Source organism: Acanthopagrus latus, chromosome 3 (assembly GCF_904848185.1).
Source record: "Acanthopagrus latus isolate v.2019 chromosome 3, fAcaLat1.1, whole genome shotgun sequence".
In the NCBI taxonomy this organism is placed as follows: Eukaryota; Metazoa; Chordata; class Actinopteri; order Spariformes; family Sparidae; genus Acanthopagrus; species Acanthopagrus latus.
In genome coordinates this window covers 8,532,766-8,558,039 of record NC_051041.1, presented here as the reverse complement: position 1 = coordinate 8,558,039, position 25,274 = coordinate 8,532,766, and the positions used below count along the sequence as shown (strand labels likewise).

At 39.9% G+C, this 25,274-nt stretch overlaps 1 protein-coding gene across 10 annotated transcripts in view; it reads right to left on the bottom strand.

Annotated features, from left to right (window-relative positions):
• The window catches only part of LOC119016578 (sodium bicarbonate cotransporter 3-like), a 42,848-nt gene that overhangs the window by 9,362 nt on the left and 8,212 nt on the right, over positions 1–25,274 (bottom strand). For 4 of the 10 annotated variants that reach the window (XM_037092505.1, XM_037092511.1, XM_037092512.1 and 1 more), the window contains exons 2-15: positions 16,344–16,425; positions 14,769–14,918; positions 12,420–12,558; positions 11,503–11,663; positions 11,222–11,410; positions 9,835–10,218; positions 6,417–6,532; positions 5,476–5,633; positions 4,474–4,561; positions 4,126–4,272; positions 3,610–3,716; positions 1,878–2,052; positions 697–830; positions 269–514 (exon numbers count right to left, since the gene is read on the bottom strand). In XM_037092505.1, coding sequence (XP_036948400.1) covers positions 269–514; positions 697–830; positions 1,878–2,052; positions 3,610–3,716; positions 4,126–4,272; positions 4,474–4,561; positions 5,476–5,633; positions 6,417–6,532; positions 9,835–10,218; positions 11,222–11,410; positions 11,503–11,663; positions 12,420–12,558; positions 14,769–14,918; positions 16,344–16,425 — 2,276 coding nt within the window. The remainder of the gene's footprint in view (positions 1–268; positions 515–696; positions 831–1,877; positions 2,053–3,609; positions 3,717–4,125; positions 4,273–4,473; positions 4,562–5,475; positions 5,634–6,416; positions 6,533–9,834; positions 10,219–11,221; positions 11,411–11,502; positions 11,664–12,419; positions 12,559–14,768; positions 14,919–16,343; positions 16,426–25,274) is intronic. The other 6 variants (XM_037092507.1, XM_037092510.1, XM_037092508.1 and 3 more) reach the window with 6 other exon arrangements.

The window sequence follows — 25,274 nt, the reverse complement described above, 5'->3', positions numbered from 1 at the left end:
TTGTCTTATGTTAGTAGACAACTTCATCTGCAATAGCTTTGCTCACAACGCGCTTGATGGGCATCAACAACAAATGTCCGTGTTTTTTCACATTTAGAGCTCCCACTTCCTCCTATGCAAAACAAATCCATATATACTTTTATACAGGCAATTACATGAACAATTATAATAAAGCAACCTGCACAGAAATATTGTAAGAATGTCAATATCAATACAGAGACCAAGCTTAAACATAAAAGTACTATCTGAATAAAATACAAGTACTCACGAATACAGTGTAAGGTTCTCCAAGTTGTTGTGCATGTTGACAGGGTAGTGTTCTCCCAGGTGAAAGAGCTTCTCCAGAGCTTCGTAGATGAAGATGATGCAGATGAGTGCAGCAAAGGCCTCCTCTGTGAATCGGGTGATGTAGCAGACCAGGGAGCTAGCATCTGTGGCCACCAAGACCAAACACAGGAAGGCTGTCCACAGACCAATGCTCGTCCGCAGTGAAAGGTAGGACAGGCCATAGTCACTGGGAAATACAGGAAGAAAATGTTACATTGATACAGGTGTACAAATTAGGGGTATTCAATGATTGGAATTCATTAGAAAGTAAACATTAAAAATGCTGTATAATATGCAGTCATAAGTATTTTTTATTATTTTCAGGAATAGGAATCAGGAATCAGGAATAGCATACTTTCTTGAACTTACTTGCAGAACTTGAAGAGGATCTTCTCAAACACTAAAACAGGTCCTGTGCTGCCAAGAATTGTGAGGGGCTGGCCTGCGAAGAGGGAGTATGCTACTCCTGTCATTGAGGCCCCGAACAGAGACTCTATGGCACTCTGAAGACACAGGGGAGAAGGAAGGGATGAGGAGGGATGAAGGAGGTAAAACAACACATAAGTGGATAGACAGGGAAAGGCTGAAGGAGAAAAGAGAGAAGTGCAGAAGAGACCCCGACAAGAACATTGAGAGTTCTGATTAAACGAACATTATGGGCTGCGTCTGAGAGGCGATATAAACTGTTCAAATGTTTCCGCCTTGCTGACTTGTCCAAAGTCATATCTCTGTTTAAAAGCCTTGGCTTGCTGAGTTGACTCAGACACATCACATGCACCAGCACACAGACTGTGCCTATACCAACAGTCCCCTGACCTAGTAAGGATGTCTGGGTAAAAAGAAGAGAGAGGCAAACCGAGAGTATTGAAGCAATAAAAAGAGAGAGACAATGTATAGAAGGTTGAAAATGAACAAGAAGCTGGAAAATCATCCTATCTTATCTTGGACAGTGAATAAGGACCTGACAGTGAAAGACATCCACAAAATGAGTATGTAATAGCATGGTGAAGTAGGTGAAAGATTCTGATGACTATTCTTGACATACTGAATGACCTGCTTTAAAAAAAAACTGGATGAAACAGGGCAGTCAGAAAATGTGTTTGACTGGGATAGACTGTGTGTAGGCACCTGACCAATCACATGGTGCGAATAAAGACAGACATTATTTACTTATATTTCTTTACACAACCTTGTATTTATCATCAATGGATATGTGTTGTTTAGTAAACTTTTTGCATGCAGATCATCATATCTGCATTCAGTGGTCTTAATGTTAATGGTATAAGGAAGCATTTTTATTGCAAAGTGTTTCAGGGACACATCTTTGATTTTTTGCTGTAACTTGCAGATTCTGGGGATCCTCACTGTCAGTCAGTCACAATACCATGACAACATCCCTTTAAACTGTCAATCTGAGACTGTTTTTTAACTACTCTTGTATGACAGCCAAATTGTACAAGATTCACTATACCTGACATGGTAACAGACAACCACGGTTTCGGGGTTTGATTTCCAGTGCTGACTTTAACCTTACAAGCTCTGGTACTCACTATGTTGCCTTTTGTTGCCTCCCCAAGCAGACCTCCAAATGTGATGACAGGGGACATGCAGGCACAGTAGAGGAACAGGATGGAGGCTAGACACTGCAGACTGAAGGAGTCTCTAATGTCGCTCCAGTAGAATGGAAACTTCCGCTTGACGTCCAGAACCAGACCTCCAAATATCCTACAAAAGTAAGGAGGTAGTTTATAATCTTTACATTATAATAGGAAAAGTCACACATTCATTCAAGTGTTCCCAAAAACCTCTGTTAATATAAGGCATTAATGCATCTTGTAATTCCTCTGATTATTTCAGGAACTGAATTTGAAAAAATGGTGCAAAGGCATCAGTGGTCGAGGTACCAGGGAGCATTTTACTATATCCAATATGCACTTCATAATCATTCATCAAGTCTATAGGCACTATCACAGTGTAAACTTTCTTTTTATGTTTTAGATTCAATAGCATTTTCCTGTTGTTCTTTTTATAGTTGGAATCATTTTGCAAAGTGATAATAAGGTGATTCAAACTGTAATTTTGCAATAATGATGTTGATGTTTGTTCTTGTTTGCCAGAACACTGGCAGTGTTAAAGCCAAGGCAAAGTCATGAGTATGAGAGTGTCTATATATTCAACCACAAACCCCGGTTGGATCTGAGATCTTGCTGTTGAGTCCAAATTGTTCTCCACAGTGTGTGTCTGAAGACAAATTCTACACCTGCTAACCTGAATACCTTCCCAACCAGCCTTCCCTATTTCTGCTTCTCTTTACTTTGCCTTTAAAAGATTTCATTTCTCACTGACTCTATCCTCTCTTCTTTCCTCTGACACCTGTCCAAATGCTCTGCTCTAGGGTCTTCTTTCATTTTCTTTCCACCACGCCTCTGGAATAACCTCTATTGCCTGCTGCCACAATCCCTGCTGTCTCTTCTATATACAGCCCCCTGTTTCTAATAGCTTTCTCTTTACATTAGCCTCTTGCACTTTCATCCATTCTTCTGTCCTCCAGTTACTCCCTACCTGCCTCCCTTTTATAGTAGCGGTGAAAAGGAGAGTGAATCTGTAAATAATACAGTGCCTCCCAACTGGTGTGTATGTGTGCAGTGTGTGTGTGTGTGTGTTGTGTGCATGTCTGAGGTTTCAAATAAACACATTCTCCTCGCTGTGTGGCCCGGGCTCGAGAGACCCAGCATGAGTTATCCATAAATGTCAGCGTCTGAGGTTCTCAGAGTGTAGCACTGATGTCTCTGCTCTAACATATTTTAAGCAGTATTGATGTCAGGAAAAAACAAACACTTTTGATGATGATAATAATAATAATAATAATAATAATAATAATAATAATAATAATAATAATGATAATTCATGTCATCTTTACTTGTAAATTTATATTTGGTTACGTTTTTTATTTTTTTATTCATGTGAATCAGTGCACACAATATAGTGGTGCACATCTTGAGACAAATTACATATTTACAAATAGCTCCATACCTTTTCATATGAGATTTCTCTGACTGCTCTTGTGAACAGCAGGCACTCTCATAATCATCATTAACATAGTCAATGCAATGCATTAAACATGCCTACTTGTGTTTTGAATTTGATAATTCAATTAGGAAACACTGTAATCCTCAAATATTTATTTGCTTGACCAACAAAAGTGGGTCTGAGTAGTACATTAAATTGTAAAATAAAGTAGACCTCGGTCAGCGGTGCATTATGAAAAAGTGTTTAACTCACCTCCCAGTCCTCTGCAGCTCAGGCCCTGTGTGAAGGTCCTCCTCATTTTCTAGCTCTCCAGCTGGAGATGCAGTGCCGTTCGGCTTGGACGGTCTTTTCCTCTTCATCTGCCAAAGTTGAAGGATGTCAAAGGATATTTTAATATTATAAACTTGTATGTATTTAAATTGCTTCGCTGTCCTTTTTCTTTAAATCCATGAGGGGGCACTCTCACTGTGATTATAGTGGTGCACAAAAATAGACATGCATACAAGTGACAAAAGTCAGTCAGTTTCTGACTTGTATACAGTATGTGAGGTCTATCAAATGTGTACTGTGTTAGTACACTGGTTCATCGTTAATATGCAGCGAGGTAATGATCTCTACACTGAAATTCCTGACTCCCTGTCAGATTACTGTATGTTTTAAGTAATGGCAATTTATGCAAATATATCATAATAATACGTTTTAAAAAAGACACATCTTTTTAATTATTATTCAGACATTAGACATTATTTGCCAGAGACAATCACAAACCTGAGATGGGACATTTTTGGGGGGCTCAATCCGGATTGTGGGGTCCCATTCTCCAGGAGGCAAGACAGTCACTTGATCTAGGAACTCATCTATCCCCGAGAGGAGGTCTGTTCGGTCTTTGGCTTTGTATGCCACATCATGGAAAATCTACGAATTGAAATATATTAGGAATTACTAAACATCTCTGAAATATGACATTCTACGTTTCACTGTGAGGCCAAAAATAATTTGTGTTTGTTCAAGAAATGTGCAGAATACCAAATAAAAGTTAACCAAATAAATAAATTACAGAGTAGCCTAATTTTCAATGCAGTTTTAGGACATGTCAAAGCTTTTTCTTTCTCTCACCTCATCTGTCATTAGTGTAGCCATGGATCTGCCAATCTCATGGTACTGGGGCGCTTTGCCATGAGGACCCAATAGCAGGAAGAGAAACCTTTAAACAAAACAAATAATCATGAAATCCACAATGAATAACACTGACCTTTTGAACTGTATTTGGTCAAAGTTACTCTCTGGCGTTTTTCTCGTAAACAGTTAAAATAAATTTAATTTCTCTCTATTGCAGAGCACATTTTTTTTTTATATTTTGACACCTATATTTAATATTTCATGGCGTTTTACTGCCATTGTTGACAGATGGAATCGACTGAAACTGTCAGCAGGAATGTGTATGGTATGCTAAGGCTAAATTAAAACAACTTCCCTCACTATCTGCTGAAATTTTTATTTCATTTTTTAATTATTAAGTGTTTAACAAAACTTAAGTTGTCTGTCCATTTCTTGAAGCCACTATTTCGATCCTGATTCGTAATGAGACTAGTATAACTACAGCTTCACAGGCGACTTGTGTGGCTTTCAAATCTTAATAGATTAAATACACGGAAACAGGGGGCGGCTGTAGCTCAGCGGGTCGACTAGTGATCGGAAGGTCACTGGTTCAAATCCCAGCGCCGGGCAGGGCTGAGCTGCATGTCGAAGTGTCCTTGAGCGAGACACTGAACCCGACATTGCTCACTAGTGAGGGCCCTGCGATGAGCTGGCGACTTATCCAGGGAGTACCCTGCCTTCGCCCTGAGACAAGGCTGGGATTGGCTTCAGCAGCAACACCCTGCAACCCCATGGAAAGGGATAAGCGGTTCGGACAATGACATGACATGACATACACGGAAACAGGGTTGTTGGCACATGATCACATTAAAATCCACAGTAAATCCCCTAGTCATATCAGTCCCCTGTGAATAGGGATTTGGTTTTTAATTGCATAGGGTATAAACTTGGTGACTTTTACTGTGCAGGTTTGAAATAAGAGTCTTTATCATGACAACATTCATTTCCTAATAAGTGTACCTCGTGGGCACAGGAACCTCTGTGAGCCCTGTGATAAGGACCGCAGGGGAGAGTCGTACAAAAGCAATTATGGGCTTCTCCAGGAAGTCCACTTCTCCCACCAGTACGTTGGAAGCTTCCGCATCTGGAGGAATCTTTTTCATGAAATTCATGTCGACCTGAAACCAATGGAACCAATGAAAGTTAAGGATCAGATATAGACACATGGTGATATTACACAGGCAGAAAACTGAGAGAAAGAAGAGACAGTTACAAGAAATAGAATGAGAAACTAGTTTACATAACACACATGCAAACAGATGAGGAAGCAGAGTGTGTAAGATGGCAGCAGGTCGTTTGGGTTCTATGATAACCAATGAATGAAAGGCGAGTTATCAGTTACATTAACAACTACAAAGTACTGAGCAAAGATTGTCGGTTACTGTGAAGCATATCTTCTAGTTCCTGAATAAATACTTCTTATGTGCTGTGCTAAACACAGCTCTGAGCATGGCTACAGTTTCTTTATCTCTGTGTAGAAAAATCCCTCATTTGTATATGAGTCATATAAACACTGCACCTTAGTTTTTGGCAGTCATAATGGATGGTTTTGTAATGATAGTTACTTATGGCGGCCTGCCATTTTACTTAATGGATGAGAAACAACAACATAGTGGGATGAACGGAAGCCATGCGAGGGAGGAATCCTTAAAACTACACAGTTACATAACTACCATTGACTTTGGTTATGAATTCTTAGCCCTTTACAGGCGGAGCAACAACTGAAGATGCTTCCTGCTGAGCCCAGAATGACAGGGCAGATGGGTAATGTGATGGCAGCTCATACAAGCAATTTTCAACACAGACCACTGAAATGTCTGTGAAAGTCCAGACACTGATGAACCGACAGGCCCTTCCACCATGATGGACTGTTTCTATGCTCAGTACTGTGGTTAGGTTACCTTGCTGAAGTCGACACTGCTGCTTTCTCTACTGACCCCTACTTTGGACGGCCTCCTCTCCACTGCCTTGTTGCCATCCAGGTTGTTTGGGACAGAATTTGGAGATACAAGTGGTCCTGGAAAGGAGAAGGGGGGAGAGAGGGCAGGAGAAAGGAAACAGTGATGGACACCGTGTAAGTGCAGGAGATGCAAAGACTGTACATGAACAGTAGTGTGGTTTCACCGTGAAAAACATCTGCAATGACATTTTTAAAAGCAGTTCGTCTTCAGTTATTTTTCAGATTTGAATTTTGAGAACTATGATCAAGGTATTTTCAACTTCATGGTATGGGCTCATTAAACATGAGCAAAGTTCAAAGACATTTTACTTGTTTTTGATTTGTCGATTAAACCTGACACAAAACCCTGTTGTCACAGTTTTCCCATATGATCAAAACAGAACAGAAGATGAGCACAAAAAAAGTAGCTGAAATGTTCAAAGGTTGTATTTACTGTTAATATTTTTGAAATTTTTGGCTGCAAGTAAAAATAATTCTTCCACCACAGCCATTACTTTCTAGATGTGTTGACTACTCTCAACAGCTGCAACACTGTGATGTCTTCACATCGGGATATATTTCAAAAAAGCGGTTGTTGCTGGTTGATCCCTGTCTGTTGAGCTCATTACTCTGGTGCTTAAGTCAGTCCTGCTTAGCTCAGATTCATGTCAGCGCTGTCTGAGCTAAAGGTGAGTGCATGTGCTTGATATGCCTGACAGGTCACCTTCCTCAGACTTCAGCACCTTCAAGTGTGAGAGCTCTAGTATTTCTCAGCATAATTGGCTTCACACTTTAACATTGCTTATGTGATTTGAGCCATACCAGACACAGGAAACGCTAGCACTTAAGGTGACATGAGAGTGGAGGATGAAATGACAGAGTAATGTTCTGGGATCAAAGGATAGCATTATGTATACTATCCCCTGGAATTATGATGCAACACTTCTTTTACCAGGTTTTCCTTCTCCTTTCATCAAAATCAAGAAAGTTATCCAGCCAATGTCAAACAAAATACATTCATAATGACTCAAGCAGCATTCTCAATAATCAATCCACACTCAAAATTAAAATGTCCATTTCTATCATTATGTGGTTGGGCCACTGATCCGTACCCTTGAACTGTACCCTGGAGTAACCCTGGTGGATGCTGGGTAGCTGTGACATGCTGAACAGGAGCATGATTGCTCACATACCCGACAAAGCCTCTTGGAATAAGGGAGGGATTAGTTTAGGTTGCGTTCGCCAACACACTTCATTCAGGAAGGCTAAGCCCTGGAATGCTCCCCCATACCAGCCTTTTAAGCTGTGGCGTCATAGAACTAACTCTTTCATATAGTAACATAAATGACTGAAATTACACAGATTTTCTGACTTTTATACGAACTGGAACTTCTCTGATAAAAGATGACTTCAATGCTATATTTTCTTGACAGATGTTTATGTATATTGAGCTTGGTCTGGTGCTGCTAGAACCTGTAGTACTATCCACAAGTAAAATTATACTGTAAAAAAATACTTCAATTAAAAGCATAATGTCACTTATCTAATTATAGATAGTTAGGATAATGACAAGGATAATCTCTTCTGAAAAGCTCTTAAAAGGTGAATTAGGCGATTCTGGAGTGTGATGGTTGATTTTTAACCCAAAGCATCAGTATTTGACGAGCTAGGAATGAGACTCAACAGTTTGTATATCGAATCCAACTTTAAATATAATATGACTCAATGGTCAGCTGTCTATCTCCAGAAACGCCTACTTTGCCATTAGGTAAGGTCATATGGAGCAAGTATACTAGGCATTTACCCTGATGCCCTCTGCACAGGTATTCTACTCGTGACCTCATACTCAACGGGTCCATGACATGAAGATACATAAATAGCCTGTGGTTAACTCAGTATTACTACAGTACATGTTTAAAAAGCACTGAGAACATCTATGAAAATACATTAACTATAATAATTTCCGCATAATCCTGTAAGCCTGGCTTTTACTGGCATATACTGAGGCAAATTACTCTAAAAGACACATTAGGGTATTTTACTATCTGACACCATCCCTCTGTGCAATAAATGCTTTGACAGTTAGCTATTCAATGTCACTGCTGTGCCACAGTGCAGTTTTTACAACTTGCAATTTTATTAATCTCAAATTGTAAATGCTTGAAACCCTATACTCATGTCAAGACGCTTGGTTCTTCTTGGGAAAAACTGTATTTTCCTTGAAGGGGGTACAATTACAGAAGCTTGTAAGCTATAATAAGACCACCCCAACCTTTCAGATTCAGCCTCCACCACGTGACCGCTGGTTTTAATAACCCATACTTTGGAATGGAGCCATTCCCACAGTGAGACAAACACAGACGCACACACTCATACGCACACAGTCTAATAATAAACTGACAAGACTTGGTTTTGGAAGAACAAAAAGTCACTGTAGGTGCCATTATGATAGTACATACAGTGCCAACACACTCACTCTGGTCTCAGGCTTATATTTAGCGGTCACAAGTGGACCTCGCTCCATCAGGTAAAAGAATGTTTATACTTAGGAATTGATGAGAAGGAAGAGCATGGGAGCCAAATGATGCGTTGGGAAAAGCACAAATTGCATGATATTTATATCTGCATATAATACAGTACGTACTATGTCAGTGTCATACACCATAACAAAAACATAAGGACATAACAGCTAGCAATGTCCCAAGCTTTTTCGCAATATCTGTGCTAGAGACCAACGCATTTTTTACAACAATGAATGAAATATACGAATGCCAAGTCCATGAAATTGACCTAAATAAGTCAAAGTGTGATCAGTGGTGAGAGCTAAATAAACATGATTGGGACATCCCCTCTACCAGGTCTCTTAGGAATGAGATAAGGCAGATTGTCCCAAAAAAATTCAGGGCCCATGGTGCAGAATGGGAGAGAGACAGACCAAAAACATATGGAAGGCAGCCATGCAAACAAAATTAAGGAGGTGTGAAGAGGGGTAGGGTCAAGCAAGGCATCGATGCTGAGGAATGACTTGAAAATGTTTAAGGAGAGAGTAAAGAAGGAGAGAAACTCAAGCTGTTGAAAGTTGAGAGCCCAACAAGAAACAGATACTGTATAAGTAGAAAAGAATGGGTTAGTGGAATAGACGAACTGAGAAGAGAGAGAAGAATCATGAGGCAGAAGAGAGAGAGAGCAGTGTCAAAAACTTTGTGGATAAATACGGTGGAAAAAGCATCTTAGCAAATCAGCCTTGCTGTGGGTTATTGATGAGATGGCTGCAGGGTTGGAAGGTTGAGTTAACAGGGAGCAGAGCTTTCATGCTAGTGCTAGTGTTCTCTGTTCAAGCCGTGACTCACACTGGCAGGCTAGGCTACACAGATATTTGCCTTCTAAGGGCAGCAACTCGAGGCCCTGGGATGCCAAGGATGCTCGCCGGCTGAGCTGTGGTGATGCTGCCTCTTCTTCAGTGGAGTTTGGTGGATCATCATCCTCTGGAGGCGATACCACCACCTCAGGGATACCTTGAGGGCCAAGACCTGTGCCATGGGCGCGTGGTGGGCTTGGGGAGGAGCGCCGGAAGGTAGAAGGGGTACTTTGAGGGGTGGAGAGGGGTGAGGGGCCTGGGGCGGGCCCACTGTTGGAGGAAGAAGAGGGCAGGAGATGGTTGAGCAGGACGGAGACTCTTGACTCTCGTCTCTGGGAGAGGTTGGAGACAGAGGAGGCTGCCCCTGGCTTGTGGAGAGAGAGGCGTGAAGAGGACAGGCCCTCTCCTAACAGAGGAGACAAAGGCAAAAAAGGGATAGGAGAAGGGAGAGAGAAAAGGAGGGAAGGAGACGGAGGAGAAAAAGGAATAAGGGATGGAGCAGAGAGGAAAAACATATGAAGTAGGAGTACATCACGGTGATGGTATCTGGAGGAGATGCAGCCAGAGAGGGTGGGCAGCAACAGCGTGGCAGAGGTGTTGTTAGAGAGATTTGTGCTTGCATAAACGTGAGCGAAAAGCATGATTGTGTGCAAAAGACACTAAGAATGATTCAGTGATGCATGTAGGCGGGTCTGCAAGGGCAAAACAACTTCTCTTATTCAACACCAAACAAACCAATCACACAACATGACTTCAGAGAGGCTTGCATGCAGGAGAGGATGAGTTAGCACGATGTGCACCCTAAGCAAACATGTGCTCTACCACAACAGACCAGTCATCCATTCTACACAGTACATACATCTTTCACAGTTCAATAATTACCATCAGCAACCATCAACATGAAATATATACTTTTGACCTTTTACGTTTGCATTTGAGGTTTAATGATATGAAAATGCAAGCCCAACAAGAACCACAAGCACAGAAGTGGAAAGAGTGACAATTTTCTTTCATTCTTAAACCTCAGGCTGGGACCCAAGATCTTATGCACACCATACATTAACACCACTGTGGGCATGCCTAGTCAAAAAAAAAAAAAACACACGATGCTGACTCCAGTTGCAGGTAAAGCAATATTTCCTGAGTGTCACCCTATGGAGCAAAAACAATCATTAATTCAAACCCCAAGCCAGGCCAGCCATACAGGTTAGCACAGTCATTAGCACCCAGATTTCTCTTTCACTAAGGGGATCAACTGCTTCAGTACAGATCATTCTCTAGATTTTACTCACTTTTACCATCCACCTTCTACGCTGGCATTGGGGGATTTGAACAGTGGATTTTTAGGAGCAGCTCCTCAGTGATGGAAAATATGGAGGAAAAAGAAATGCGAGTGCACAGGATCTCACCGTTTTTTTCAAGCAAGAGTGGGTCAGAATGTTTCTTGCCTATGTCAGCAATGGAGCGCACCAGAGGGATGCGATTGCTGAGCTTTCTCTCATTCTGGTGGTGGTGTTTCTTCAGCATGGCTTCCCGCACCTTGGCGCGCAAATCCTCCTTCAGCTTGCCTGTGGCCACCATGCTGTCTATCACCATGTCTGAGTTGTACAAAGGCATGAGCAGGGACATAAACAAAATAAGAAAATAATTTATCTTTAAAAGTGATTTTGATGAGTTGTTTCAGATTTACCTGCAATTTCCTCGATGCTGTTGGCTCTCATATCCAGCATGACTGTGCCATTGAGTATGCAGCTACGCAGTTCAAATAAACTGTGTAATGACAAGGTAGCCACATAAGGCTTACTCCACCTCTCCCCGCCATCTTCTACATCCTCTTCAAACTTCAACCATCTGTGGATAAACAACAAGAGCACACACATTCTCACACACAGACCCAAATAGTTTACTTAAATCCACAAATTATAATTAACAATAAAATAAACATGAGCTCCATTATAGTTCAGTGACATGCCGTTCCTGCCCATATCCCCCAGCTACATTTTTCCTCAAAAAAATTCAAATCTAACTGTTCAGAGTGCACACTAAAGCATTGGGTGACTCACACTCCAAATCTGTCTCTTTACTTAACACGGGATTTATTCGTAATGGAACAATAAAAAACCTTGCCAAGTCAAGTCACCAGCATGATTCTAAACTTCAAGTCCTTGGTAACAAAAAAAACAAAAAAAAAAACAGTGCTTAAGTTTTGTGTCCATGTGAGTCTCGTCTCCATCTCTAATAGAGACTGGCTTGTAAAAAAGGAATACAAAATATTCTAATGGCTACATGAAACACAGATTCAAAACCAAACTTCCCATTGATTAAACATTTCTCTGTCATTACAGTAATTTAATAAAGTCCATTAATTGAAGGAGATGAAATATATTATAATTAACAACTTCACTATCATGAAAATGTCAGACTCTAAACGGCTCTTGCCTTATTTATAATATTAGACATATTCACAGTCACATACACATTTCCAGTTAACTCCTAATTATTTCATTATATAATTATGTTACACAGCTATTACATAGAAGCAAAAAGTACAAAAAGTCAACAGAGCTATTGGATTTCGTTTTGCTTCAGCTTGCATCATGTCCTGACCTGGCAGTCTCCTTCCATTCAGTGGCAGTGCCATCTCTGAAGGAGAGCTCGTCCAGCTCAGTGAAGAGGTCATGGGGGACGTGCTCGAGGTCATCGTCCTCCGTACCCAGGATGAACTGGACACGCTGGGATGGTGTGTCTGCACAAAGGGGAAGCAAAGGGCACAGTTACAACATTTACAACGACAATAGTAAATTTCCAATTATGTCATTAAAAAGGTACCCTGTAGAATTTCTAGCAGCACTTTTAATGTTTTTTCATCTGATCTACAGGTGACTGTAATTTGAAGAAGAGGACCGCAAGCTAGTAAACATGGATACAGAAAAAGGTTCCAAAAAAAAATTGAGTTTACTTGAATCCAATGGTGACTTTTTCTGGCAAAGGAAATGGTAGGTGGAAAATAAACATAACTTTTGTTAATTTTCAAGCACATTTTCCCCCAAATGTCCCGTGTAGTACCATATTTCTCTGTCAGTTCAGCTATGGAGGATGATGGGAGGAATTGTCACACAGAGGAAGACAATATATCTCAGCATAATAACAGGAGATGGTAGTAGGATAAAAACAGCAATCTTTGGGATCCATTTAACAAAATGTGTGAAGCTGGTTGATACAACTTCACTGATGCCTTCATAAACTGGGGAGCATATTTTTTTGGTAAGTTACAGTAAGACAAATACATCACTGTGACTGCTTTTCATTTTGCTACATAAGAAGGAATACATCTGCAGGATTCACGCAGAGAAATCTTGAGAGGAGACGCGTCCAAAAGAGAATGATGAAAACTTAAACGCTTTCCAGGAATTTTCTTTTCAAGACTGATTGAATTACAGGGCAGATATCAGGACATCTGGCAGCAGCGAGAAAACGGAAATAGATATGGCAGATTACAAGAGTGAACGCCACAGGGAGGCAGAAATGGAATGACTGGGAGCAAAAAAAGGGAGAGCTATTTTCTGTTAACACATGGGTACACTGTGTGATAGTCTGGTGTGTATCAAGCAAATATGAGTACACTTCAAATTGATAATACTGCTACTTACCATTATTCCACATCTGTATCAGGGCATAAACACACTCAACTTTTTTTTATCAATAACTTGTTTAACTGACAACTAAAGATCTTGAAGGATTTTTGCAAGTCAATTCAGGAGTAGATAGCAAGAATTATGATTATAGATAGGACATTTAGAAACGCTTTGACACAATATTTAAAACAACATTAGAAATTGCTAAATATATAAAGTTCGGTATTCATTAATCGAAGCATTCAAACGTGTCCGTAATCATATAAGTGAGGTTTTGGAAAGTGTTATTAAGGCTTAGCCATTCACTTTTATATCTGTACAAACAGTGGAAATCCTTACATTGTTGGATTCCACTGACTGCGTATTAACTGCTTTTCATCATTACATGGTAAACAAAAAAAAGGAGGGCTTTTTTCATAAATCGCCTATCAACATCTGCTGTCTTCATAAAGAAAAGAATTTGTAGAAATAGATTAAATATCAGCTCATTAAGGGATGAGTCTCAGTGGTCACAATTCCCAACCCCACAGCTAGAAGTGTGTGTCTTATGCTCAACATGATAACTAGTTAGGTTAAAGCCTCATAGGGTTAAAAGCATTGTTTGGATGCTAACGGTTCTTGCAGTTGTGGTGATACAGCAATTTCACACACAAACACATTCACACTTCACTTAAAATGTCACAGCTATCAATCAGCTAGTTCGCAGTGGCCTTTAATGCCTTTAAGAGCTCAATGTTTTATTCAGAACTGCTGGAAAGGTGGAGTGTGGTGTGCTCTAACCTGAAAATCTATATGTTCCTAAAGGGAGGTCTGATTCTAAAACACATGATAATGTCACACTTGTCTCCCGAAAATTTCCTGTAAGTGCTTTGCCAACCAAGGCAGAACGTAAAAAAGCATTTACCCATTACTGAGCAGATTTAGTCTTTTTATGTCTTGTATTTGAAGATTTCCTTTTGCCTTTGAATTGCATTCACAGTCCATGGCCATTGCACCAGAAACTTGCTAAGCATATAGTTCTGTAACTATTTGCAAATAGTATCAGTTTAAAGATCTACACACAGCAGAAAAATGCTGCTATTAAAAGAAACTGAAGGGTGCACAAAATCTACGCCAGCACCATGTATTGTTTATTACAAGGCTTCTGCTTATTGTCAGAGACAAGTCCTGTCAGTCAAAGAATAAACACAGCTAAAGGCTCTCGAAAGTAGACATACAAAAAATTTAAACATATAAAAAAAGTGTGTGTGTGGGGGGGGGGGGGGGGGGGGGTTTGGTAAAAACTGGGTGCATTAAGACATATAGGATGAGTGTTTCTAACCATATGTTGGGGATTCTCTGCCATCGTCCTTCCCCTCCTCGGAGTCTTTCTCTTTCTTCTTTCGGTGATGTTTGTGTCCTCGGTGGCGATGCCTCCGTTTGCTCTCCCTTCCAAGAGGAACATGGACACCTACATATACTGCTCTGTGGCCTAAGAAAAAGGAAAGTGTAATTACAATTCAGATACCCCTCCTGTGGATCATATTCTTTTCTTCTGATAATATTTATATATAATGTCCATGCAAACTGTTTTCACATTGTACATTTAATTCAGAAAAGAAAATGCTGTATAAGAAACACTGACGGATGGGCGACTTTTCACTATGTTTTTGTTAAATTTTTGCCAGGCCATAAAGAACAGCATAGATATCTGCCTCTGTTAGCAGTTAAAGCTATTAAACCAACAAAGCAAGCACTTAGTCAGATTCTTCCCAGAAGGACAAAAATAAGATAAATCAAATTCCAAATGCAATAGATTAAATTAAACTTCAAAGTCAAAGAAAATCAATAAAAACACAGGCTACATTGGCAAACTGCTGCATATACTGCATACAAGAACAGTTCCAGTAATTTAAAACTGAAGAAAAAGACAGACACAAACATATCTGAGACAGAAGACAAAGAACTTATTTCCATCATGGCTGAATGCTCTAGATAACCTACTTGAAAGAAACCAGACTACAACATTTAACTTTTTCACCCTTCCACTGATTTATTCACTTCCCCTCGTTATTGTTACTGGCACACAGGAACTGTGTTCTGAGATGTAAACGCCCTATTTTTGCCCTATATTCTCTGCCAATAGTCATTTTTCACAGATGAGTCATCGCTCTTTGATTCTAGAGGGAACCCAGGAGGAATGAAACCAAGATGGAGTGCTCAGAGGAAGGCAGAAGTGACACACACGAGCAGATGGAGAGAAACGGAAACAGAGAAAGAGGGAAAGACGAAGAGAAATGACAAGACACAGGAGATGACTGGGGATGCAGAGGGGAAAAAAGCCTGACAGCTTAGCTGGACAAAAAATAGCACTCCAGGACTGGTATTAAACAAGAGATTATTTAGGGATCGAGGATGGAAAATATGGATTTTATGTGGAGGGGGAGGGCAGAGTGAAAAGTAGTATCACCTGATAGAGATAAAAACTACTATCTAAATGTATCAATCAAATATACATGTATGTATGTATGTATGTATGTGTATATGTATGTGTGTGTGTGTGTATATATATATATATATCTATATATATATATATATATATATATATATATATATATATATATATATATATATCCCTAAAATGATACAAAAATTAACAAAATCCCATTTTAAGATCCTATTGGGTTTGATGTCTGCCTGATCAGCAGCAAGTCAATCAATTAATAATATAAAGCTGCAAGGTTTGAGCATTAGTTTAAGTGGAGTAGAAATGTAATTTGTTCTGCAAATGGAAAAGCAAAAACACTTGCAGGCTAACAAGTTTCCACTACTTAAAAATATACATATATACATTAAAACAAAAACATAAAAACACATTCACCAGACAGATTGTTCAGTCCGGTGGCTTTAAACTTACTTTCCAGATCTTCCTTTTCATAGTTTGTGTGAGTGGTGAAGCTGGTCTTCCCGTGGTCAACTAGTGCCTCCTCATCTAGGCCCTGACAAAAACAGGAAGAGAGAGAGGAAAAGAAATATAAAAGCACATTTTTTTCATTAAATTCATTCACCACTGGCTTAACAACCTTTATAGGCAGTATCCTATTTTTGCAAAGGAATAGATATTAAAGTTGTCTGTGTAGATGACACCTCATTCACATTGTTACATGTCTTAAGGGACTGCAGATGTAGGCTCAGCTAGTGAGGCAGCGAAAGATGTAACGAGTGTGTGTATCTCTCAGAAGGATGTCAGGAGCTGACAGACAGAAAAAAGGAACCTGATGATCTGCCTGCAGTCTTTCCAATATTGCTGGCATTCAGCAGAGTATCTTAGTGAAGATTGGCAAAGCTTTGATTAGACTGATGGGAGCACAGCATGGAGATCCCTTCTTTTCCTTTTCCACTCCAAATAAGTTAATTACCTGTGAATTTTGGCAAACAGGTATGCAGGGAGGGAGTCCTGTTTGCTATTTATTTGCATTTTTAGCCCATACAAATCACTCCATAGCGCTTGGTTTAAGCGAACAAAATACTTTGGTTTTGCACATGACCACCAACACAGCCAATGTTTTCACCACTTAAACATGGCAGTCAAAAAGAAACAGCTCAGACCATAATCTGAATGAAAATATAATTAAGTGTACTTAATGATTAGCAGACTGTGATAACTGATCTGGTTTTAAATGTGATCCAGAATGAAATTACATACTCTGGCAAGCAGGTTAAATTTGGCAGAGGGGCTGATAACAGCTTAGCTTATCAAGCAGATTAACTGCTGATTTACAACCTGAGGCACTGGACTATGCAGCAAGGTATCATTAGAACATATTTAGGGTTTCTATGGGCTATTTTCCATGAGCTAATTATGCTGTCTCAGGAAATACTGTTTATTTATTGTTATGTGCCATGTGCTAAAGGTCATGTCTATAGCAACCCCTAGAGTCAGGCTACACTGACTAATTAAAAACGGTTCATGACCTTAGAGAAAATAATGAGCTTGATATCAACGTCATGGAAACATCAAAAGATAGAATGATGTAATTAGAGGCTACAGCTGTCAGCATACATAGTGACAACAGTAAATATTATTATTAATATCTATCAAATTACACTGGCCTGAAATAATTATAACAACAGAACACAAACACACACACATTTGATGGCAATAATTGTGAGGAAACTCAGCCCCCAGCCCAAAATCATAGCCTTACGGTTATGGCTACATTGAACATGTAACGTATATGGACTGCTTGCAGAGCGAATGTGCAGCTGAAGGTATCTTGTAGCTGGCAAAACCTGCAGAGCAAGCACTGCATAATGGTCAAAGAAAGACAAGGGCTTTCGTTTTGTGTCCCAGCAGCACTATGATACTTTTAATGGTTTGTGTAATACGGGTAAGTTAGCATCAAACTATATGGTAAGCTAGATAAAGTCACTGACTACCAGTGCCAGTAGTTCAACTTAACAAAAGGCTGAGACTATACGACCGATTTCCATATTAAAAGGCAGCATTTATCTTGTATAAAAATAAACATTAAAGACTGGCCTATTTTTAGGCTTAAAAAACAGATCTTCATGGCACGAACTGTACAGGCACCACTAATGCACTGCTCTCACGCCTAGTGTAGCCACTTTCATTCATAATACTGAAGGCATAACAATGTAGCCACTGATCCAAGAATGGCCCTCATTTGTAACCCCACATTCAACCAGAAGCTTGCCAAATACTAAATAGAACTTTTAAACTTAAACAGCTTTTTAGTGCAACAAAAACTGTGTTCAGTTTGAAACTCAAAACCGTCACAAATACAGAAATGTAATACAACACATACACACAGACAAAAAACATAAATCTCCTTAACCTCAGTCCGGTTTGGTCCAATTACCAACCTCGTTATTAGCGGTCTCCTGAATCCATGCCCTTAAAGTGCCAAAACATCTAAGGCAGCCACAGACACAGTGTCTCCAATTACGGCCGCATGTGTGGCCAAACCAGATCTAAATGCGATGGGAGAAGTCACTGGGGCTACCCCAGAAATAAAAGTAACTGATATCAATCACTCCCAGCCACAACCAAAAAAATAATGACAGAACTAGAACCGCTCGGCTTCTTGCGTCATCATTACATAGCACCACCTAACTTAACAGTTACATCAAATAAAACCAGCGCGTCAAATTACTTCAACCAACACCTGTGACACGCCGCAGGTGAACATGTGTGAACATTTTGAATTTCACACCTCCAATAACCATAATACTTCCAGCTGTTCTCCAAGACTTCAAAGAGAGACCACACAGAGATATCAATAGAAGTCGGGCCAGCTTGGTCTCACGATCAGTGTGTTTCATCTAGGCATGATGCACTGTGACCAAGAAGGAAAAGCTCCTGTTAGACACACATTCATGGAACGTGTATAAATACCACAGGGTGGCAGTGGGGTAATGCTAACTCTCACTGTCAGACTGATATGAATTAATTTAACACACGATATATAGTCGTAAGTTTATAAAAGGTATGGCTGATAGTGGGACTCTATAACATTAACTATTTTACATCGGCCATGTTACATGATCAGTTACCACTTTTCAGCAACTACAAATGTTCTCCTGTCTCGTGCATAAACACACTTGAGGCAACACAATCCCCAATTGGAGGATCCTTTCAATCCCTTCAACCAATCACAGAGGGGCACTGCTGCCAAGCGGGAGAGAATGGAAACAAAAGGTGGTTAGCCACATGCTGAGAGGCTATGTGATATGTAGATGATATTAGGGCCTTGTGTGTCAGAGCCAAAACATGCCCGTCACCTCCACAGACCACACTGGAGACAGACGGCACTGTGTGTCCATCCACTCCTCTCCCTGTTTCATTACTGGCTTACTACTATGAAGTAGTCTTCAATGACATTCAGATCCACACATATATTAACATAATAATTCCCCTGTTAGAGCTCCACCTACGACGAATGATGCCATCTGTGATTGTGTTTGTGTGCGCACTTGTATGCCTGTATGTGTGTGTGTTTCTCAGTTGCTGGTGGATTTGCATGATAATAAGGCGTGTTGCTCTCTGACAGTGCCTTCATGAGGAGTGGTAGTGATTCAGCTGAAGAGAGAGAGAAGAGCAACAAGAAATTAATCCATTTCTAGCAACTGGAGGTCTTTCACCTACAGTGCACAGACTGGACTCAACTGTTTCCTCATGGTCATATGTCACTGGATAATTTCCAAGGTTTCAGATTCAACACATGATCAGTGGCTTTAAGAGTGTACTTGATTCTTTGATTTTCAATGCAGTATAATTGCTTTTTTATGTGTAAATAAAGGTGTAAAACAACAGGTCTCGTGATGTGTAAATACCACCTTCTTTTAATGGAACAAAACCTCTGAAACTAATCAATTAATACAGCATGTTTAGAACAGGGTTTGGCTATTGGCTAAATTTCTAATTTTCCATTCTACAGGAATCACATGAACCCATGTTTACCAGCAGGGCACACAAAGCTTGTGTTAAAGTATTTCGGCTTCATGAGCATCGTCTTATTCTTAAGCTTCTTAAAATACCACTCCTACAAATCTGTTAATTTTACCCTATAAACACTTGTTTATGTACAAACATACATTACCATGTATTATATGCACGTTGATGTCATGCCTGTGAAGTATAGCACGTGTTAAAAGTCTGCTATGCCCTCGACCCCACATTGCTTGGTACAATTTAAGAACCCATGATGCAACCTGTCACATAGCTTTGTCCAAAATAAACCCACCAGTCTATGAGCCACAGTCCCCCGGCCAGAAAGGGCCATTATGCCCACAAAGCACAGCTGTGGCTGGGCCACAGGAGTAGTGCCAGTGGGAAGGGTTTGGAGCACAGCAGAATTGCCAGCTGAGAAAGAAAAGCTAACATATAGTGACATCAATAGAGAGCTGATGACAGAAGGCAGATATATGTCTGGTTGTAGCTATACAGTAAAGCAAGCCAGACCAGGTGTGCCTAACAGCGTGTTCTTTCCTGTGTGATGGATCCGGGGCGATCATTTGTGGCTAGTGGTGACTGTTGGGGCTTTTCCATAAACATGTGCAGGCTGGGCATGAATCCGTTTGACTCTGGATGTCAGCCCAGTGTGGCAGGGACTTTGCAGTTCCATTTAATCAGGGCTACCTGCCTGACTTGAGTGGGGGTCAAAGGAGTGGCTATAAATGCTTTTCCTCCCCGCAGTATTACTGAACAATAGTGGCTATTAAAGCTCTGTTAATTCTGCGATAAACACATTTAATTCCCTTGTAATATTTCACAGTAAAATTTCCCTGCAATTTAGTTTATTTCGAAGTAGAAAAATACAGAAATGATGGATTTTCACCAGCAGTAATCTTGAAACAGCTGAAAGTGTAAAATAAAAGATGTCTGAAAGTAGAAACAGAGATGCTGAAGAGAAACCAAATTTGAAACCACAGAGATTCAGTTAGGAGCAACTAAAGTACTAAGAGTTGAACACACAAAGACTTCTATTCTTTCTCTCTGATCTCCTACACAGACATCAGTTGAGACTCGCAACACACGCTTGTTTGATGGGGAGACAGAGGGTCGTCACAAGTTGTCTGTGGATGTGAGATGTAACCAGAGCCCACAGGGAGATGGGTTAGGAAGGATTTAGCCCAACTCCGGAGATGTCCCATCTGGACGTGGCTCAGCACAACTCAGCAGGCTTAAACTTTTAATGGAAACACAAATTAGCACTGCATGGTTTGACTTAGTGTGGCCAGAAGTGTTATAAAAGGGTTGAAAAGTCCAACATTATGCTACAATGCCACCAAAGCAAGCAAACGAGGAGATCTGGATCGATGTAACAGTAACTAGACTAAGGGACAAATCCCAAATAGTGAGAGAGATACATTAATGGAAACAATGAGTTCAAACATAACAATGGTATGAGTATAAACCAACTCTGTGAACTCTGATGTTTCCCAGACTATCACTGTCCACTGAGACAAGTGTGCAGTTACAAAACGGATGTCTCATATGGTGGGGAATTCTGATCAGCAGCCTCTCGATGTCACTAGGGAATAAAACAACACCTGTGGTCTGGGCTTAGGAAAACTGAGAGCATGCATGGCAAATCCTGCGTAGCTTTCGCTCAGTGCAGATGTGGACAGAATGGTTTCCAAGTGATAATCAAAGGGAGGTAGGCAACACCATCAAGCAACCTGCTAAGTGATAACACAATCAAACCATAAAAAGTGCCACTCCTCTTCCTGTTATCTTTCTGTTCTCGTGTCCTGCCCCCTCATTCTCTGTTCTTTCTCACTTTGACAACTTGTGGGAATGCTGTTCTTAAAACAAAACAAAACAAAACAAAAAACTAATAAAACGTGTGAAATTCACAAATTTCATACACTGTCCTTTCAATTTTTATGTAACTTTCTTTCTGTTTTTTTTTTGTTTTCTTTTTAAATCACCCTTACACACCTGCTCCGATTCAGATCACAGCAAACAATGTCAAGTCCAGTACGGTTTTGAAAAGAATAACGATACCAAGTGGGAGAAAAATGACCCCAGCTGCAATGACTAGGTGATACCAGTGCTGGTTTTACTTGTTCAGTTGTGCTGTTTAGAAGCAGACACTGAAAAAATATTTGGTTTGAAGCAAATGGAGTGGTAGCAGCCTAAAAAATTAAAACAAATAACATCACGTTTAACTGTGGCAACTCAAAAAACAGTCAGCCAGTTGAGTGAAATGAGGAATTCAGAAATAATACTGGTGAGAAAGCTTTTCAATGAGAGCTCATCAGAGAGACTTGTTTAATAATTAATAAAGCTGCTACAAAAGACTGAAAGACCTATTGTGTGCTTTCAAGATAGTTTAAAAGGGAACCCATCATGGAAAAATAAATAAAAGAATATTAATGTGAGGGGCGGCTGTAGCTCAGCGGGTAGAGCAGGTCGACTAGTGATCGAAAGGTTGCTAGTTCAAATCCCGGCTCCGGGCAGGGCTGAGCTGCATGTCGAAGTGTCCTTGAGCAAGATACTGAACCCCACATTGCTCATCAGTGAGGGCCCTGCGATGAGCTGGCGACTTATCCAGGAAGTACCCTGCCCTCGCCCTGAGACAAAGCTGGGATTGGCTCTAGCAGCAACACCCCGTGACCCCATGGAAAGGGATAAGTGGTTACAGACCATGACATGACATGACATGACATGACATATTAATGTGAAATGCTCCACTATCTACTATAATTGACATGCTTTATCCATTAAGCATAACGGGTGGTGCAAACATTTCTGCATTACATGTGTCTGCATTTGAGGATTTTCTCCTGGCTTTTACAGCAGCTTAGGTAGCAAAATCACCAGTGTATTGGGTTTAATGAAAGGATGAGGATTTACGGTTCACATGAACCTTTAAGAGTAAACACAAGGTTTAACATGTGTTCATCCAGTACCAAGGAAAACACTGTGACTAAACTTAGCATTGAACTTTATACACAGATTTCTCAAGTATGACATAAATTCAAGAAAGTCTTGTTGGGAAATTCTGGTAATGCATGCATCTAGAACAAAACATCTAACTCTTTTGGCATTTTTGAGGGGGACTAGAGTGCAAAGCATTCTGATGCAAAATAATAATAGGATAAGACCTCTTCTCCAATAAAGAAAAGATATATTTCAACGAAAACCTTGTAAATGACTTTTCCAAAACATGATAGTGCAAATGTTTCACAATGAAAGTCTTGTTAAGAAATCAATGGCTTCTGTCCACTGAAATGCTGGAAGGCTCTTATTTTGAAATGGATACAAGAAATGTTGAGATGGAATTAGCACAGTAATGGAGCAAAAGGAAAAAGAGCAAGGCTTTCTACTGAATTATCTTATGTGTAATAAATGCACATCGTGGCCAAAAATAACATATGTCATCTGTTTTTTTTTTCATTAACAAATAATCACTCTTTAACATGATTAGAGTTTATTTATATATCATATATACAATTGGTGTTGTTTCTAGCATAGCAAAAATAATGTTTACAACAGCAAAGTCACAATGAACACTCAACAATATCTTACTGGAAACTAATCTTAGTACAATAAATATTTTTTCCTGACATCACAATACAGAGTGAATGAGGAATAAAGACATCAGTCAGTATCAGTCATTCCTGCTCCTATCTGTCCTCTCTGCTGAGGTGATTCACTGCCTGCAGGTATTCTACTGCTGATACAGGGATAAGTGGCTGGTTTGTCGAAGCAAGCAGTTGCTTACAAAAAACTGAAAAAACTTCATGTTGTGCCTTTGACCGACAAATAATCCAAAAATGTTTGAAAAGTAGCTGGTGATTTCTTGTCTTTCAACTTATCGATTAGTCATTAGTCACATCAGCTTTACATCATTCCCCTTGCCAACATGTATGTCAACCTTAGGCATGTTAGATGCATGTTTGTGTGGGAGTGATTTAACCACACAGCAGCCAAACATCTCTTCAGCCAAGCAAACAGTGAATGAAATAACCAGCCACTCAACATGCCAACAGGCCCGGTTCCCTCTAATCTCCATTCCCTGCCAGCCTTGCTTTACTGGGACCTGGTCCAATCGATGGGGACTGACGTAAGAGATGTGTTACATAGTGAGAGACCTGTCCCTTGAGATTAGTGAATATCTGTCTAACACTGCCAAATGCACAATTGCATATATGGACGAGAATATTGACATATATTTACTGCCAATTGTTGTTGAATTATGTAACTAATTAAGTGATGTCTGAAAACAGAAAAATAATAGAGAACGACAATAACGGGATTATTAATAGAATAGATTAATAGGTGGCCTTTATAGACCTAAAATAATATCTTGATATTTCAGAGTATTTCTGTGATAAATATCTCCTTGAGATTGTAAGAAAATACTGAAAAACATTTTTCATTTTGAAATCACAATCACTGTTGAGCTGTACTCGCAGGATTTATGGCACGCCTCGCAGACAAACTGCTGTTTCTGCTTGAAGTGGTAAATAAGGTTTGTTGTATTGCCCCCTTTTGTTGTTACAGTCTTATTGCATTTCTTCCTACCACCATGGTTTGTTGTACAGCAGAGCTTTATTCAACCAATTCTACACTATTGAACTCTCATGGTTGTTACTGTGTGGAACAGTATGACATAATTATATTAATACGTTGGAATATTTCCATTACAAAATCAAAATGTTTAATATCAATTTAAAAATTATACAATCATTATCAATGATATGATATGGTACACCCCCAACATTCCTAAGTATATAAGGAAGACTAAGTAAAAAGTCTAACATAGTATAGCACTTTGTAGGGAGGAGGTCTGGGGTGGAAGGGTCAATCTAAAGACTTTCACACAGGGTTTGTTTCCCATGTGAAACTTATTTTAACCCATCATGATGTTTTTTCTCTTTTCTGTTGTTCTGTCACAGGATACAGAAACACGGTCTACTGTGAGAAGAATGAATCACATTGCAATCTTTTACACACTAAGTGGGTGGATTGAATGTGTATTTGCCCTGGAATATGGACACAACCATGACTTGTCAACTGGGCATCCAATGCAATCTGGCAGTCAGTCAATTTTTAGAGCTTTCTTTGCTGCATCACAAGGCAATCTACTTCAAACATGTTGCGCTGAATGAATGTTAAAATTTCAAATAAAGAATGAAAGCACTTAAATGCATTATGCATCGAAATAAATCGGTGTAAGTCTTTTCAGGAACAAACATACATGGTGATTAGCAGGTATGTAAACAAAGCTTAGGCAGCTTTATTTTGTGATTAGCAATTCACCTGTTTACCTCCCTGGAGCCTTGCCACATCTCACCGGGGCACAGCCAAGAA